Here is an 18,155-nt window from a genome sequence, read left to right as displayed (position 1 = left end):
CGCCTCCGAATGTGGTGACCAACACGCGCCCCTTTCTGTGAAAACCTTATTTTGAATCAGAGCTCTCAACCCTTAACACATGCGCACAGATCTCTCTCTCTCAACCCTCTCCATCGAAGCTTAAATAAAAAAAGATTCAGATCGAAGCCCCGATCTGAACAAAACCTGATTCAGATCCATCGAAGCTTAAATCACTCTCTCTTGCTTCAAACCCTTTCGTTTCTCTCGATTCGCAGATCTTCGAGTTCGCAGGTCTTTCTTCATGGTAAGTGTTGATCAGTCTTATCTCTATCTTCTCACAGTCAAGCTCGATTGAAGATGATACTTACTGATGGAATCATTCGATTCAGGTTTGCTAGGTTTTATCTAGATCAGATCGATCGATTGAAGATCTATCGATTGATTGAACGTGATTTCGAAGTTCAACCTTCTTCAGCTCGGTGATTCAATCTCAGATTCGTTCGGCGATTTTGAAGTTCTCTCTCGATTTCAAAGCTCGGTGATTCAATCTCAGATTCGTTCAGTGAGGAAAGTGAGCACCATCATCTACCAAGGTGAGCACCATCGCTTCAGATTCTCTTGTTTTTTTTCCCTAAATTAGCATGTTGAATTTTAATCTCTGTTTTTTTATTACCCTAAATTAGCATCAGTTTGGATTGATGAAGTTATAACTGAAAGGAGTTTTTTATTTTTATTTTTTTGGACAGTGTAATTGGAAGGAGTTATATGAGACATTAGAGATTTATGGGTGGGGTGGGTGTAGTTTTCAGGATGATGTTAATTTTTCCAAAGTAATTAATATGGATTCATTTTTAGCATGACATAGCTTCAAAATGAGGTCTACATCAAATTGGATTGCTGCCTTTATATATTAGTATATATATGTGTTTCTTTTGGTTGATTTCATAATTTAGTTGTCCCATAAATTCATGTGTTATTTTGGCTGATGTTTCTCTTTTACATTTTTATAAATTTGGTTTTCAGAAGGACTGAATAGAATTGAAGGACTAAAAGTGGATGCCAATTCAGTGGAGACCAACATAGTAACCTGAAATTGACATATGGTAATATACAATGTAGAATAAGTAGTTTGTTTGGTTAATATATGCATATCTAGAGACCATTATTTCTTGATCCGATTTACAAAAGAAGTGGAGCTACAAAATGTCAAGAAAATAATTTTCCAGTGTTTATTTTTTTCTTCATATAGTATTTGTATGGTGTTTAAGTGTTCCATATTATCTGCAAGAGTTCCAATTGGAAAATAAATGAACAATTGTCTACACATGCAATGCGTTTTTTTAATTGTAACACTGACACAGCTCTTGAATCTGCAGCACTGAGTGTAAATATTGGACATAAGACTAGCAGTTCATTGTTAAAGAGATTGTATATACATCCTCCTGATGCTAGTCGTGTATTACTACCGGATGGTAGACACTTGGCCTATTAGGACCAAGGTGTTCCGGGCGACAGAGCTAGATTTTCTATCATCAGTACACATCCTTTTCTTTCATCCCGACCTGCAGGTACAATAATCTCATTCTCAAATCTTCTGGAAAAGTAACTAAATAGGGGAACTTAATGAGTAATAACTATTCATGCTGATGTTTTGCACACATTTATTTGTTTTGTGCAAATAAGAATACCCGGGCTTAGGGCTTCACTACTGCAAGAATTGGCATTCGCCTGGTAACTTATGATCTTCCAGGTTTTGGGTTAAGTGATCCCCATCCCAACAGGAATCTTGAGTCATCAGCTATGGATATGTTACAGTTATCATATGCTGTGGGGGTCACTGACAAGTTCTGGGTGGTAGGATACTCAGGAGAGAGCATGCATGCTTGGGATGTACTCTCAGATACATTCTTGACAGAGTAATAGGTATATTGGTCTCTCTCTCTCTCTCTCTCTCTCTCTCTCTCTCGCTTATTTTATTTTATTTTTTAATTAGTAAATTTCTCTAAATAAGATGTTAGCCTTTAGGGACCCATGACTTGCAATTTAGAAGGCTGTATTCTGACTAAATGTTCTACCCCTGGGGGTTATGTTGGTTTTTTATCTGCATTTTCTTCATTGTGAGTAATTCATGTTCATGTCTTGATTATGTTGAACATTGGTCTGTAATAGTCACTTTGGAATTAGGAGGAGCTGAAACTAATAAATCCTCGAGGAATTGGACTGTTAACTAGCTGTTTTCAAACAATCTGATATGACCACATATCAAATGGTAATAATATGTTATTCCTTTATACTGAGATTCAAATATCTATGAACATACATGACATTGTGCAACTGCACGACCATTATTTGCCACTGAAATACTTATGATATGTTTCAGAAAGTATTGTGATGCTTCAGTGTCACCCACATAATAAATAAAGAGGTGAATATTTTTGTTCTGTTGATGCTTTTTATCTCTGATCCATCCTTGGCTGAATTTGCAGGTGCAGTCATGGTTGCTCCAATGGTTAATCCATTTGAACCAAGCATGACAAAGAAAGAAAGATATAGAAGCTGGGGAAATTGGACACCACGAAGGAAACTAATGTACTTTTTAGCTCGGAGATTTCCTAGTTTTCTTGCTTACTTCTACCGGCGAAGCTTCTTGTCTGGAAATCATGGTCAGATAGATAAGTGGCTATCATTATCGCTAGGAAATAGGGCAAGTCATGTTGCCAAATGCCAGTCAATCACTATTCCTGCTTTGATCTCAAATATTTTCTTTAAAATTTAGATTTTTGGCTATTTATGATTCAGATTGCGATGTACTTAAGGATTGATTGATGTTCATTATAATGTTGATTTAGGATAGAGCTTTGATAGAGGAGCCAATGTTTAAAGAGTTTTGGCAAAGGGACGTAGAGGAATCAGTCCGACAGAGAAATGTAAAACCATTTGTGGAGGAAGCGGTATTGCAGGTTTCAGATTGGGAGCCAATGTTTATTATTTTTTTCTTTTTCCTTCCTTTTTTCTGAAGTCAATTCTTGTTGTTAACTTCAATGTTTATATATTTTCTTGCATGTATTTATCATAACTGGATATTTTGAATGCTTCCCCTGTTGCTATGTTCTTCTGCTACCCCCTCCCCCTTCATCTTCTTTGTTACTGGTCACCATTTTCCGCTTCATTGGTTATCTATAAGACAACTAAGAAAGCATAATTTATTTTCCATGACCAGTTGACAAACTTCACCCAATCTTTGAATAGTTACCATCAGCTACTGAATTAGGGCAGGTTTTGAACTTAATTTGAATAGTTATCTACTATTTGAATAGTTTTGAACATTTTCGTAGATGTTTTAGTCAGCTTGTTGTTTTGCTTGGAATTGCAGGCCGGAAATGGTGGTAGGATGGTATCATTCACATCCTGGATTTGGCTGTTGGCTCTCTGGTGTGGACATCAATACTCAACAGGTTGTATTCTATCTTCTTTTGTTGTTGTTGATGGTAGTAGTGGTACAATTATGTAGTTGTTTTACTACTATTAATTTATATAGCGATTTTTGCATGGTACTTTATTCTTCTATTATGTTTTTATGTGTTCGTTATCGTTAGTATCATTATTCTATGATGGCGTTTTCCTATGACCTTTTTTGGTTGTATAAAAGAAACATTTTTGCTTTTTCTTTGCCAAATTTAACTTGTAATTTTCCATTTTGTATGAGCAATTTTTTTTTCTCCTATTCTGCGTTTTCTGTTGTTGATTTGTTTCCTTCTCAAGTTATACTTGCAAGAAATTCTTGGGCAGTTTACCTTTTGCATTCAATGTGGAGTAAATAATTTTGAATGTTATGTCTGAAGATATGAAGAAATTTCTATACTGGTCAGTCCCATAGGAAGGCATCCATTCAAGTGAGTGCTGAATGAGTGGTGCCTTTGTGTTTCTGATAGCTGAGGTGTCACCCCTGAGTTTTATCCTCTAATGGCAATTTGTTTTGCAGGCATTGATCCATGGGCTGAATAGGCATTATTACTCAATAGCCATTAATTACAGGAAGAATGAACTTGAGGAGAAAATGCTACTGAACCTGCACAAGAAGAAGTGGACTGATGGCATGACACTGCAACGATTTGATACCCATTCCAAGACCAATGAGCAGACTGTTCAGGTAAGTGAAGCTTTTTGTGAGGCCAAGAGTTTCATTGTCTTGTGTGTGTGTTGTATTTGGCACCTTTGCATTAAGGTGCAGAGGCTACACATTTTTTGTTTTTTTAACCTCAATTTTGAAAGATTTTTATCGTGGATTGCTGTGTTGCCTTTTGTACCTGAGAGTCAAGGTCCATAGAGTGTTGCTATCCTGCATAGATGCATAGGATCTGATGCTGAATGCCCTAGAATCAAAACAATAATATGGGAATGGTAATACAATCCAGTATTGAGATAGAAGTCCTTCAAGTGTTGCCTGTAGATTGCTTCAAGGGGTTAATCTAGTTTGTTTTTCTTATATCCTGAAGACCCAAAAATAAGACACTAATATGGAGATCAGTCATGACATGGATATTATGTTTCTATTAATTTTTTTTTTTCTCTTTGCGAGTTTGTTTTCCAATATATACTAGAAGGCTAAAATCTGAGCCTTTTAATTTTGTGGTCTGGAAGAGATAACTCAAAAATCAACTTTGGATGCACTCAAATCAGTGCATTATTACTTCCCTAAAACTTCCTTATTCTTCATTTCATTCTTCATTGCATTTTAGTAATGTACTAATGTTGCTCCCTTGGGGTTGAAGTTGTTCTGTCAAGTTGGATTGTTTTCATAGGAAGTTTTTGTGTGGACAAAATTATCTTGTCTCTGATAAGCTAGACCACCCATGGGTAACTTATATAGGTTCCTCTATCCATGTGGATGACTTATTCCTCGGTTTAGAATAAAGTAATTTGCTTCATGCAGATAATCATTTACCATTGAGATTTATTTGGAGTCCTTGAAGCCCATTAATTGATGTTGTTTGAGGATAACCTCAAGTTCCCTGTGGTTGAACTAGAAAAGTGCAATCTATGAAAGCATATGCTTCTAATAGGCGGCATTTGCAAGTCAAGCACAAAAATTGAAGGAATTTAGTAGGAACATACCATGCATGTCTAAAATTTTCATCAAAAGAAAATTGATGCCTTAAGTATTGACAAAACAAATTAAGCATGCTAGGGGTGTTCAAAAAACTGAATCACTGGATGAAACCGACCAATTTGGACCAAACCGAATGATTATGGTCGGTTTCAAAAAGCCTTCATGGTTAGCTCAGTTCTTATATCTTATATGCAAAAAGAAATGCAGAAGCAGATGTCGGTGATGGTTACTGTCCTAGTCACTAAAGAAGGTAAAAGGCTGGAGACTGCCCTAGGGAGGAGCATGGAAAAAGCTGTCAAGGCCAATACTGATGCGTTATGGGCTCATTTTCAGGAAGAGAATGCGAAACAAGAGAAATTAGTTAGAGAGCGTACACAGCAAATAACAAGTTTGATCACTAACTGCATAAATAAGGACTTGCCAGCTATGGTGGAGAAAACAGTGAAGAAGGAATTGGCTGCAGTTGGACCAGCTGTAGCTCGTGCAATTTCTCCGGCCATTGAAAAAACAATATCTACGGCTATTACAGAGGCTTTTCAGGTTGATATTCTAAAAGATCCAAGTCTTATACTAGGGATGTAGTCTTGTTGAGAACTAATTGATGCCCATGTGGTGCAGAGAGGAGTTGGTGATAAGGCAGTGAATCAACTGGAGAAATCAGTTAATTCAAAACTTGAAGCTACTGTTGCTAGGCAGATCCAAGCACAATTTCAAACTTCTGGCAAGCAAGCTCTTCAGGTATGCATAAGTTTATAGTGCTAGGATTTTACTGATTGAGTGTGGATGTATTAAGATGACATTATGGAGCAGTATGGAGAGCATTATTGACGCTGAAGTGATTCTTTCTATTATGTTATTATGACCTTACAAATTCTGGATTTCATTTTTATGCTGAATGATCTGTTATTCACTTCTTGCTATATCATTAACTATCTTAAAGGTTATTGAGGGATTTTGGTTCGTTTGAGACTTTGTTGATTCTCAGAGCCCTTTTTCTTGTAATCTTTAGATATTAAGGTCTCTCTCTCTGTCTCTCTCTCTTAATGTGATGTGCATGAGACACTTGGTGAATGTCATATTTTAAATTATCATTTTTATTTTGTCAAAGCAGCATTCCTGCAGAGACATAAACTCATCTTGGGTGGACAGTCCATTATCTCTCAACTTTTCAAATGTAGTGTCTGGCTCTAGTTCTTCTTGAGTATGTTATGCATGTATATGGGATTAATTGATGTTTTGTAATTGTTGTTCAATAACTTCAAAATTTTTATGGGTCTCTCTCTCTCTCTAGCAGTATCTGACCTGAGGAGATTGTATGCCTTACTAAATGAATCTGGAAATCTTGATCTGACTGTTTGAGCGATTCAATATGCAGGATGCATTGAAGTCTAGTTTGGAAGCTTCCGTTATTCCTGCCTTTGAGATGTCATGCAAAGCCATGTTTGAGCAAGTTGATGCTACCTTCCAGAAAGGAATGATTGAACATGCAACTGTAGCTCAGCAGCAGTTTGAGACAAGATTTGAGTTTGGTGGGTTATGTTTTATGACAAGATGGATGGATTTTTCATTTTAGCAGATCTGGAATCAAAATTTTACAAATTGTAGTCTCTTACTTAAACACGGTTTGTTAGTTTTTTTTTGAATGAGAAATTGAATTAATGCTTCATTTGTTATTTGAATGAGAGTTATTATTTTAAATGTTAGTTTTTTTTTAATGTGAAATTGAATTAATGCTTCATTTGTTATTTGAATGGGAGTTATTATTTTAAATGTTAGTTTTATTACAGATATTTGAATAGGAGTTAATATTTTGTATGTTAGTTTTATTATAGGTATTTTTTTATTAATTGAATGAGAAACTAAATTCAATATTTTTTACAGGTATTCTTTTTAATTTAATCAAATAAAATTAGCATAATATCCCCAAAAAAAAAAAAAAAAAAAAAGGAAGATATGACGGCGTTTCTACAAACGCCTCCTAATCCCTCAACAGTAACGGTAATATTTTTAAAACAGATACGACGGCGTTTCAAAAACGTCGCTAAATATTGTTGGTGACGTCAGCGTGCGTGTGGTGGGACATTTGGCGGCGTTTTAAAAAACGCCGCCTTTACTAATATCACGACGTTTTTAAAACGTCGCAAAGCTACAGCGACGGCCGCAGCTTCGACGTTTGGTACTAAACGCCACAAAAGGAATTAGGGGCGTTTTTGATACATATGGCGGCGTTTTTTAAACGCCGCTAAAAGTGCGATTTCCAGCAGTGACAGTTTCGAAACGAAACATAAATTTAGAATCAACCTAATCATAATCGGTTGCAATTTTTGAACCTAAAACCAAACCAATCATGTATTAGAATCAATCACTACTACAAAAACAGATAAAGATTACATTTTTTTTTGTGTGATGAATGTTATTTAATCACACCTTTTAAGTTTTATTAAAGTGTGATACTTGGGAGTGTGATTAAAATGGGTCATTTTTAATCATACCTTTTAAGTGTAATTAAAAATATTTAAATCACACTTTTTAAGTGTGATTAAAAATATTTAGATGTGAAAAAAAAAATATAACACTCACTAGCTTCTCATTTGCTTTTATGGAGATTCAAACCATCAACCCTCTCACACCATAAACCTTATACAACACACTCTTTCCACTACACCTCTATAACACCATATGATTATATATGCAACATATATTATTTATATAGTACATAGACCCGTATTAATATAAAGTATATATATAAAGTTAATTATTTTTTATTGAACATAATTTATATAAAAATAAATTATTTACTAGAAAAAAAAGAGACCACTTTTGGCAACTAAACATAATTTTAGTCGCCAATTCTATACTTTTGGCTACTAATTATTTTTTAGTCGTTAAAAAATTTAGTCGTTAAAAAATTTAATTCTCAGGCTAAAATTAATACTTTTGGCTACTAAACTTTTTTTTAGTCGCCAAAAAGCCTCACTTTTGGCTACTAAACATCTTTTTAGTCTCTCAATGCCTCAGTTTTGGCTACTAAATTTTTTTTAGTCTCCAAAAAATCTCACTTTTGGCTACTAAACATCTTTTTAGTCTCTCGATGCCTCAGTTTTGGCTACTAAATTTTTTTTAGTCGCCAAAAAATCTCACTTTTGGTTACTAAAATTTTTTTAGTCGCCAAATTTTTTTACTTTTGGCTACTAATGCTTTTTTAGTCGCTAAAGATGTTTTTTCTCGTAGTGGAGTGATTAAAAATTAGTAATGTATATATAATATATAATCACACTTTAATTAGAAGGTGTGATTAAAAAATATATAAAGAATCACACTTTAATTAGAATGTGTGATTAAAAAATATATATATAATCACACTTATTTAAAAAGTGTGATTAAAAAATAGTAATGTATATATAATCACACTTTAATTAGAAAGTGTGATTAAAAAATATGTAAATAATCACACTTTAATTAGAAAGTGTGATTAAAAAATATGTAAATAATCACACTTTAATTAGAATGTGTGATTAAAAAATATATATCTAATCACACTTATTTAAAAAGTGTGATTAAAAAGTAATAGTGTATATATAATCACACTTTAATTAGAATGTGTGATTAAAAATATATATATATATATATATATATAATCACACTTAATTGAAAAGTGACATAAAAAATGAATATTATCACACTCAATCAAATTAAGTGTGATTAAAATATCAATTTAATTTTTTTGATCACACTTACAATAAAAGTGAGATTTTTTTTTTTTTTTTGTCAAAGTGTGATCTTTAACTATTTTTATAGTAGTGAATCAAACCCAACCCAGTATAACTCGAGTTGGTTGGAATTAAAACCATGTTTGCTCTATATCAAAAATAAATAAATTAATCAATAATAAATTATTTAAATAAACAAGTCTTTAAAAAGATATATTTATATATGACATTTTCCTTAATAAATACAAGCAAAAGCTCTCTTATTCTTAATTTTACATATAGATGTATATATATATATATGTACATAAGTCTCACCAATTTGATATAATTAAATCGACTTTCCCTTTAATAAGATTAAAATAAACAAAATTAATGCAGATGATGTATAGACATACAAAGATAATCAACAATAAAATATATTTTTCAATTCAAAAGAGATGATAAAATTATTTTTCAATCAATATAGCTAAATATGACTAATGAAATGAGAGCATAGTGTTATGAAAGTTGGCACATGTCTCATGACAAATCAGATTTTCATTAATTATGTTTAAATATTTGCATATATTGTATATATGACGTTACATGTATTGTTTTAGAATATAAGTTAAAATTTAATTTTTTGACTTTTTTTTTTTAAATGTGTAAAAAAATAGAGAGATGATAAGACTCAAAAGAGGTTAAAATCATTCTAATGAAACTTTAAAAACCTCCGTTAGAGCACTTGATATCAGATGGAGTTTTTAATCAAATTTGATAAATAATAATAATAATAATAATAATAATAATAATAATAAGATACACCATTGAAAATGTTCTAACGAAAGGAAAACGAAAATGCTAGAGGTCTCAAAAGTTCTATCAAAATTTCTACCAAATGTCTCACATAGGTGTAAGTCCCACACTCATATAAAACATTTGGTAGAAATTTTGATAAATTTTTTGGACTCTCTTACATTACTCAAAAGAAAAAAAATGGACTTAGCAGGGCACATCAATTCAAACCTTTTATTTTTTCACGAGCTGCCTCCCAACGGAAATATTTTTTGATATAAATAGAAGTGCTGTGTTTGGAGACAAATTAAGAATTTGAAGAGAAAAAAATATGCGTGTTCTGAAATTTTGATTGTATTTTTCATTTTGCTCTTTCACTTTCTAATCTAAGTGTTGCTTTTGTTCTTACACTTTCATATTTACTCTTTGTGAAAGAATTATTATAAAAGATAGTTGAAATACCTCTTATCTTTATTGATTATTTTGTGAGAGAATTTTGTAAATAAGAGACATTTATTATTGAGTGAGACTTAACAAATAAAAATAAGGCCTGTGTAAAATCCACAAGCTTGGTGAAGTTTTAGTGGTGTATTACTTCATTTTGATAGTGAAGAAATTCTCGAGGAAGATCTTTGAGGAGTGGATATAGATCTGGCATGCTGAATCACTATAAATCGTTGTGCTTAATTTTCTCTCCTTATCTTTTTTACATTTATATTGAATATTATTGCCCTTTTTTTATTTATTAAAATTTGAATATTTTTTATAATTATATTTAATATTGTGAAAAAAAATTTAACAACCCAATTTACCCCTCTTAAATTGCCTACGTGAAATAACATATTATATACCCAAAAATTTTATCTGAAATTTTATTTTAAAAAATTAATATGTCATTTAATTTATTTTGTTCCTATAACCCACAAAACAGTTATTGAATCTCAGTCATACTTACTAATTTTAAATAAATTTTCTGTTAACTTTCTGTAACTTTATTGATGTGAAATACAACATTTCATTCAAATTTTTTTAGTTATGAGAGTAACCACCCATGTGGGTTACACTTTGCCATTTATTTAAGAAAATGTTGAAATCCTATATATAATCAATTTTCTTACTTATTTTTCTCACTCGTAGACACAAGTGAGAAAGTTTTATATGCATTTATTAATAAGTTTCGTTATTTTTTATTTAAGAGTGAGGAAATGAAGTAAAAAATTAAAATTATATATAACATTACTCATTTACTTACGTCAAGAAACATTTTCAACCGCTTTTTTGGTGAACTTCTCCCACGAGCAATCATAGCCTCAGTTTGGGAAGAGGTTTTTAGGACTTTTTTTAGCTAAAATAGTCACAAAAAAATAAAATAGATTTTTTAGTTTAATAAGTAAAATATCACATCAAATCCATAGTGATTACACACTCTCTCTCATAAAAAAACTAAAAAAGTCAAAAAATAAAAAGTCTTTCTCAAATAAGACTTTTTAGCCCCCAAGTTAAAATAATCAAAAAAATTAAAAAAATCAAAAAATCAACCTACTTTCCAAACGACATCATAATAGAATAAAAATGCTAATAACAGTTTCATATATAGTCATTAATTTTGAAAGATGGTTAAAATATATATATATATATATATATAAATCAAAATATACAAAGGTATATTAAAAATAAGTAAAAGAGTTTTGTTGAAATTTTAATCACTTTGTCTGGTTCCTATTTTTTAAAAACAGTTTTCAGAAAATTTTACACTCTTATTTTTCGTGTTTTTTTGTTTTTACTGAATTTTTTTAATATTTTATGCAAATTTTTTACTTTTTAGACATACTTAACATAAATACACTTAAAAAGTAAAACAATTATAAAAAAAATCTTTTAAAAATTCACTAAATACCAAAAATATAAAAAAATATAAGAATTTAGTACATTTTTTATATTTTTATGTATTTCTTAATTTTTTAAAATATTTTTTCACAATTTTTTTACTTTTTAGACACATCTAAGTAAGGTGCATCTAAAAAAGTAAAAAAAATGTTTAAAATTTTAAAAATATTTACTAAAAACAAAAAAACACGAAAATTAAAAAATTCAATTTTCAAAAAACTTAATCCAAAAAACTCAAACCAAACACAGTGAATATTTTTTACCTTTTTTTTTTTTTTGGGAATAAATGGTGTACATCTTTTAAAAAGTGACTGTAATTTATTGAGTCATAATTATAAAAATATTATTGTCATACCATTTTAATTATAATTTTTTTATGAACATATTTGGATAAAAAAATGCTTGGTGGCCCGAATTTGTGTAGCTTGAATGACTCAAATGTATCAAAACAACGTTGCTTTTATCATCAAAACGATATTATTTTGACATATTCAAACTATTCGAATCATAAATTTTCGAACCACTAAGCATTACTGTTTGAATAAATAACATTTACTTCCTTAAAAATAAAAAATAATATAATTAAATTTATACTTTCAATATAATTATATGGACTTTTCTTAAGTGTGCCTTGCATATGGTATGCAAGGCATTTACGATCTTGCATTTACATCTTCTATATATTGGGTTATACGACATTTTTTACATTTACACCTTGCATATGGTGTACAACCTTAAGGGGTTGCACACTTAAACATTACCCTAATTATATTGTCCCTCTCTAGATTTTCATTTACATAAAACATGAATCCTTTCTCATTAGTAATACATGAGTCATATATGTGAAAAGATGATGTTATCTTATATTTTCTGTTAAAATACATATACCTTTGTTTACTTTAATATTTATCGATTATCTGTATTAATTTTGATTGTTATAACTTCATTAAAAAAAAAAAAAAAGGTCAATATAATCAAATAAAAACTTAAAAAATTAGTGTATTTGGTTTGAGTTTTCTGGATTAAGTTTTTTGAAAATTGACTTTTTTAGTTTTCGTGTTTTTTTGTTTGTAGTGAATATTTTTTAAATTTTAAACATTTTTTTTTACTTTTTTAGATGCACCTTACTTAGATGTATCTAAAAGATAAAAAATTTGTGAAAAAATATTTTAAAAAATTAATAAATACATAAAAATACAAAAAAAATGTACCGAATTCTTGTATTTTTTTATATTTTTGGTATTTAGTGAATTTTTAAAAGATTTTTTTTACAATTTTTTTACTTTTTTGGTGTATTTATGTTAGGTATGTCTAAAAAATAAAAAAATTGATTAAAATATTAAAAAAATTCAATAAAAACAAAAAAATACGAAAAATAAGAAAGTAAAATTTTCTGAAAAGTGTTTTTTGAAAAGTGGAAACAATCACATTTTTTTTAAAACTTAAAAAATGATACAATTGCTAATTAGTTATTTTAATAGGTTATTTTAATAAATTAAAATAGTTATGTTTGGGAAGAAAAAAAAAAGTTAGATTTTTTATAATTGGATATGATGTTTGTAAAAGAAAAATAAAATAATTATGAATTTAATATGACATTCCATCTTTTTAGGGGTTGTTTGAGATGATTTAAATAAGTGTATTTTTTGATTTTTTATGAAATATGGGTTAGGTTTGGATTGGGTTTGAAGTGATGTGTTAGAGATGTGATGTAACTTAAATAAGATGATTTGACTTAAATAGGATAATGAGTTTTTAATTTTTTTAAACATGCCAAACCAAGTCTAACCTCGTTTAAGAAGAGAAAATTGGGACGTTTTGGCTAAAATAACTACAAGAAAATAAAATAGTCTAAAAAGTCAATAAGACAAAATGTCATATTCAAATCATAACGATTACATTTTTTTTCTCACAAAAGTTAAAAAAACAAAAAGTTCATCTCAAATAAGATTTTTTAATCTCAGACTAAAAAATTTAAAAAATTAAAAAATCAACTTACATCCCAAACGAATCCTAACCAAGTTTATCTTTTAATATTATTTTAATCTAAAAAATTTAAAAAAAAAAACCTTGTCAAACACCTCAATGCTCGAGTTACCCAAAATTTTACTATTTTCTAAACAATGTGAATGCAATATATTTTCATTTCGAAAAAGGACAGGTCAAGCATCTTTAAAATGTCACCAAGATCCTCTAGAGTGAATTTTTCCTAAAGTTTTTTAGAGTGTTACATTGTGTGGTTGAGATTTACTGGCAAGTCACATCAATTTTTCTGATGTGACTTGCAAATAAATCTCAACCACACAATATAACACTCTAAGAAACTTTAAAAAAAAACCATTTTAGACGATCCTTGCTCTTAAAATTTGACTATTATGTGCCCACGTCAATCAATCGTGGTTATATATTCAATGATATCAATTAATGACTGATGTGTGTTTTGACGCAGATATCGGGATTCACGTACCCCGGATATTTTATGAATAATCAACCCCCACTACTGAACGTTATTTATTTCGTTTGATTTGAAGTTTTCAAATGCAATTTTTAAAATTTTGAATTTTAAATTTTTCGTAATTTTATGTCTTTATTTAACATTTTTAATATTTTAATCAGTTTCTTTTTAAATTTTTTAGATACACTTAATTTAGACGTGCTTAAAAAAAATATTTTATTATTTAAAAATATTTAAGTAGATGTTTGGTATCCCTTGAAAAAATCAAAAAGTCATTGAAAAAATAAAAAAAGTTAACAATATTCACATGTTTGGACAGAAAAAAAAAAATGTTGAATAGACACAAGAAAAAATTACGAATTTATCATTTTGAATTCAACAGTCAAAGCTGCAATGTGTACCTATCTATACACATTTTACCAAATGGACTGACGTGGCTAATTGTAAGCCACGAATTCCCAAAGTCAACAAAATTTTGAAATGCACAGAATGCATATAGTATGTGTTAGAAAGGGTACAAGAGTATTTTTGATATTTGATATAATATTTTATTACACATTTTTTATAAAAAGTCAAAAAGTTATACCAAGCAGGCATCTTTTTCTCTCTATTTTTTTAGCCAAAAATTCAAAAAGTGCACTTATATAAATCATCTCAAACAACCCTAAGTACATCTAAAAAATAAAAATTAAAAAATATATAAATTAAAATTTTCACTAAAAATAACGAAACATGAAAAATAAAAATAAAAAACTTAAAATTTGTATTTAATAACTCAAAATCAAACTGAGACATTTCATAATTGGTTAATATAGTTAAAAAAATTATTAAAAATGTCAAAAAATCAAAAATAAAAATTATACAAAAATAAAATAAAATAAAGTAAAAACTTCTTTCCATTTTCTATATTTTTGGCACATTTTTTTATTAAAAAGAAATTTCCAACACTTCAATTTTTTTCATCTTTTATTTTAATAAAAAAAATCAACAAGACCCTAAAAAAGCCAACAGGCCCAAACCAACCCTTAAGTGATTGATACAACAATGATTCACACTACTAAAAAAAAATCACTAATAGCACTAATGCATTGAGAATGTCAAAAAAAAAAAAGCATAGACTCACTGCCACATCATTAGTGGTGCTATTGGAACACTACTTTTACTGCTCTCAACTATTTTTCGTGATTGATACCCAGCCACATCATACAACAAGAGTGGTGCTATATTTCTTGATAAATCACCTTCATTTCGATTTCTAATGAAGTGGAAGAGAGGGACAGTAGAGAGAGATAGAGAGATGAAGTATGAGGAGTGAAGAGTGGGATCCACCCCACATCATTACGGATAAATTAAAAGTGCTTAATTAGAGTTCCCAAGTATTTTTTGTACTTTTTAATGGTCCTAGCACACAACAGAAATTTCCATGCATATAGAAACTTTTTCTTTTTAATATTTTCTTTCGAGGAAATTGCATTTTTATAGTGATATAAATCTCGTGTGGATGATACAAGTTTATTCCTGTCTTGGTGCAAGTCTTTCTTGGATCTTAAAATAATACTAAAAATATATTTTCATCTACAGTGTAATTATTTTATGACTGTCTCATTTATTTATAATTTTTTTTAAGTAGTTGGAGAGACTACCAAATACGTGGCTGCCTAAGTTTTGAATGAGAAAAAAAAAAAGGACAAAGAAAAGGTGGTGAGACTATCAATTAGGTCAACTGCTTAACAGATATTCTTCGGGTTGTTTTTAGAAAGTAGATTAAAAGTTAACTTTTTGACTTTTTCTACTAGATATTTTTTTAAAAAAATATGTAAAAAAATAGAGAAGTAATTGTTGGCTGTATAATTTGTAAAAGCCAATCGCAGAGTGACACCTGGCACCTAAATGGCAATTTGGGAAATTAATGCAAGTCTTCAATCAAAGACAGACACGTGGCAGTTCATATTAGTAGTATCGGATCTTCGTGGCATCAGAATAGTCAAGAGGCGCGAGATGACATAACCTAACGATTACCTATAATTCAAATTCAAATTCAAAAGGGAAGCCTAACTGCAACAGAGGCGTAGTGGAAGTTAGTTGAGCGAAGCCATGACCAGAGATCGTAAAAGTGTGTTTCGACGGTTAGAAGGCCACTTCGACGGTTACCACTAAAAAGTATAATAGTAGAGAAGGCTAAACAGAAGGACCCAAACTCAGATCCAGAAACTAGTTTATTTACTTCATATTTCTTTCCAGTTTTACATTTCTAGTTCTTTACATTTCAACATTCCAATTCCTATACTGTACTTCGTTTCCTAGGAGTAGTTTCAAGTAGTCGTTGCTATAAACCTTTTCAAGGCTGGGTTATTGCATTGTAAGTTCCTATTTACTTAATGAAATTCAATTTCTGAATTGTTTTGTATTTGTTGTTTCTTATAAAGTTTTTCTTCAAACAAGTCACCAGTAAAAGTCCTCTTTATTGAAACTGACAGATCTTCAATACAATCATCTAATAATTAGTTGGCAATTAAAAATTCTGTAAGGACTGATTGATCTTACTGGCACGCTTAAGAACATTTTTGGTAATATTTGGTAAAATTAAGACTTTTGAGTTGATAACATAATGTGTGTCAAACAGTATTAACATGAACAACTTGCCCAAAAACAATTGGAGCAGAAGAGTTAGCGACTAAAGAAGTCCCCATATTTGTGTAAAAATTTTAAATACAGATAATCCATTAAATAATAACCAGATGTCCCGCTTCCATCTCCATACTGAAATGAATCACCACACTGATTACTCTGTGAAGAGCATTCAGCAGCTGCAACTTGAACTACATAAGAACATATTGGGTTAGAGCAAGAAACCAGAGACGCAATTGACAAACTGATTGCGCTGTGATGGATGAACTCCACCCGTCCAAAAATAAATAAATAAAACGTAGAATAAATAATAAATAAGTAAATAAAGATAATAAAACTTTTTAGGAGTGTAATATGGAGAAGCAATATTAGTTATAGTAATTGCATATATGAAGTTATAATTTTGTCAATTGTTGGTGTTTCTCTCTTGTTCTCATGCTGCTAGGCAAGATTTAAGCCTAGGGCCCTAATCAATCTGTACCCCACCGGTTGATGACCTGGGCCAAGACCTTAGAGCTATTTTTTTCTCTATTCCATATATATCAGTGTATGCAGCTCGTTTTTTTTTTATTTTTATTTGGACAATGCATGTGATCATATTGTCTTCCCCCCACAAAACTCTTAAACAAGCTTTTATTGACTTTGTTTATGAACAGATATCCAGCAGCAAAATGAACTACACTGTGAATAGGAAATAGAGGAAATTAAGAGGGGAATCAAGTCTGGTAACGTTACACCAGATGCTTCAAATATCAGGTTCTCAAATGAGGTATTTGATAAGCAAAAGCATGCCATCAAAATTGCTGATGAGAAGGTGGCTTTGGCTGTTCAAACATATGAGTTGGTACAAAACACGACACTCTGTCATTCTGTCTCTGCTAAGTGACCACATTTGTTATACTGATGATTAGCATATCTCGTGGTTCCATAATTCTTAGCTTTTTTTATTTTTTTAATTCATTGATTGTTAGAGGCTAAAATATCTTAGTGGATATCTTGTTCCTGAATTTCCTTTCGACTCAACTCAACAAGGCTTAACCCCATTTTCTTTGGGTTGGCTACATGGATTGGTCATTAGTTGGCATTATTCAAAGCCACATCCCAACTACTTGAGTGCAGTTTCTTATTTTTTTAACTGGATAATAATTTTGAAGCCTAGTTGGTATTTGGGAAGCATTCCAATTAACCTAGGGGGTAAGTGTTTATGAAGTTAAGCCACGTGTGGAAGAGTGACCTTTAGACATGTTTTAAGTTGTAGTCAAGTATTTTATTATTTGTAACCTATTCTGCAAGTAATAGTCAACTGTTTATAACCTGCCTATTGTTTATTGAATATAACTGGAGTCATGTCCTTTTTGAGGAATATATTGATTTTCTACACCATACAATTCTACAAGTAGGGCCCCTAGGGATTTCATCACTCTTTGTTTAATGATTATGTCTAATTTCTACAATGAAGCTCTTAATTAAATTTGTTCTTGAGTATATTTCTTGGTCTTTATTGGATTGAGTCTCACATAGACTCTCCATTCCAGACATCCACCGATCCTGATTCTATTTGAAAGTAGATTGAATTCTTGGGAAAGACTATGGTACATATGAAGAGTGTGTACCATATACACTCATATGC

General features: G+C 30.4%; 1 protein-coding gene and 1 long non-coding RNA gene across 15 annotated transcripts; both read left to right on the top strand.

Annotated features, from left to right (window-relative positions):
* The first annotated feature begins 349 nt into the window (after positions 1–349).
* On the top strand, positions 350–1,884 carry LOC145791056 (uncharacterized). Its single transcript, XR_014330707.1, has 4 exons — positions 350–554; positions 985–1,064; positions 1,338–1,529; positions 1,645–1,884. It is a non-coding gene; the product is annotated as an uncharacterized LOC145791056 (long non-coding RNA).
* A 266-nt stretch (positions 1,885–2,150) lies between these two features.
* On the top strand, positions 2,151–6,744 carry LOC145791055 (enhancer of mRNA-decapping protein 4-like). 14 transcript variants are annotated; one of them, XM_082870811.1, is made up of 9 exons: positions 2,151–2,230; positions 2,448–2,624; positions 2,811–2,921; positions 3,335–3,416; positions 3,751–3,854; positions 3,944–4,111; positions 5,405–5,611; positions 5,690–5,809; positions 6,447–6,744. In XM_082870811.1, the coding sequence occupies exons 6-9, from the start codon at positions 4,019–4,021 to the stop codon at positions 6,642–6,644; spliced, it is 618 nt and encodes a 205-aa protein (XP_082726937.1). In that variant the 5' UTR covers positions 2,151–2,230; positions 2,448–2,624; positions 2,811–2,921; positions 3,335–3,416; positions 3,751–3,854; positions 3,944–4,018; the 3' UTR covers positions 6,645–6,744. The 14 variants fall into 14 exon arrangements, with proteins under 14 accessions (XP_082726937.1, XP_082726936.1, XP_082726926.1 ...); XM_082870810.1 differs by lacking the exon at positions 2,151–2,230 and having other exon boundaries at positions 3,804–3,854; XM_082870804.1 differs by lacking the exon at positions 2,151–2,230 and having other exon boundaries at positions 2,454–2,624; positions 5,271–5,611.
* The last annotated feature ends 11,411 nt before the right edge of the window (positions 6,745–18,155 follow it).

The sequence above is a fragment of the Camellia sinensis genome, chromosome 5, assembly GCF_055761805.1.
Source record: "Camellia sinensis isolate YWXY chromosome 5, ASM5576180v1, whole genome shotgun sequence".
Lineage (NCBI taxonomy): Eukaryota > Viridiplantae > Streptophyta > Magnoliopsida > Ericales > Theaceae > Camellia > Camellia sinensis.
This window is presented reverse-complemented; position numbering and strand designations above follow the sequence as displayed.

Excerpts from the sequence above, each read along its gene's own strand:
- LOC145791055 (XM_082870800.1), top strand. The coding sequence starts at position 3,342 with ATGGTGGTAGGATGGTATCATTCACATCCTGGATTTGGCTGTTGGCTC. Across the intron at positions 3,417-3,943 it reads TGGACATCAATACTCAACAG|GCATTGATCCATGGGCTGAA; the intron begins GTTGTATTCTAT and ends TTTGTTTTGCAG. Across the intron at positions 5,810-6,446 it reads CTGGCAAGCAAGCTCTTCAG|GATGCATTGAAGTCTAGTTT; the intron begins GTATGCATAAGT and ends TTCAATATGCAG.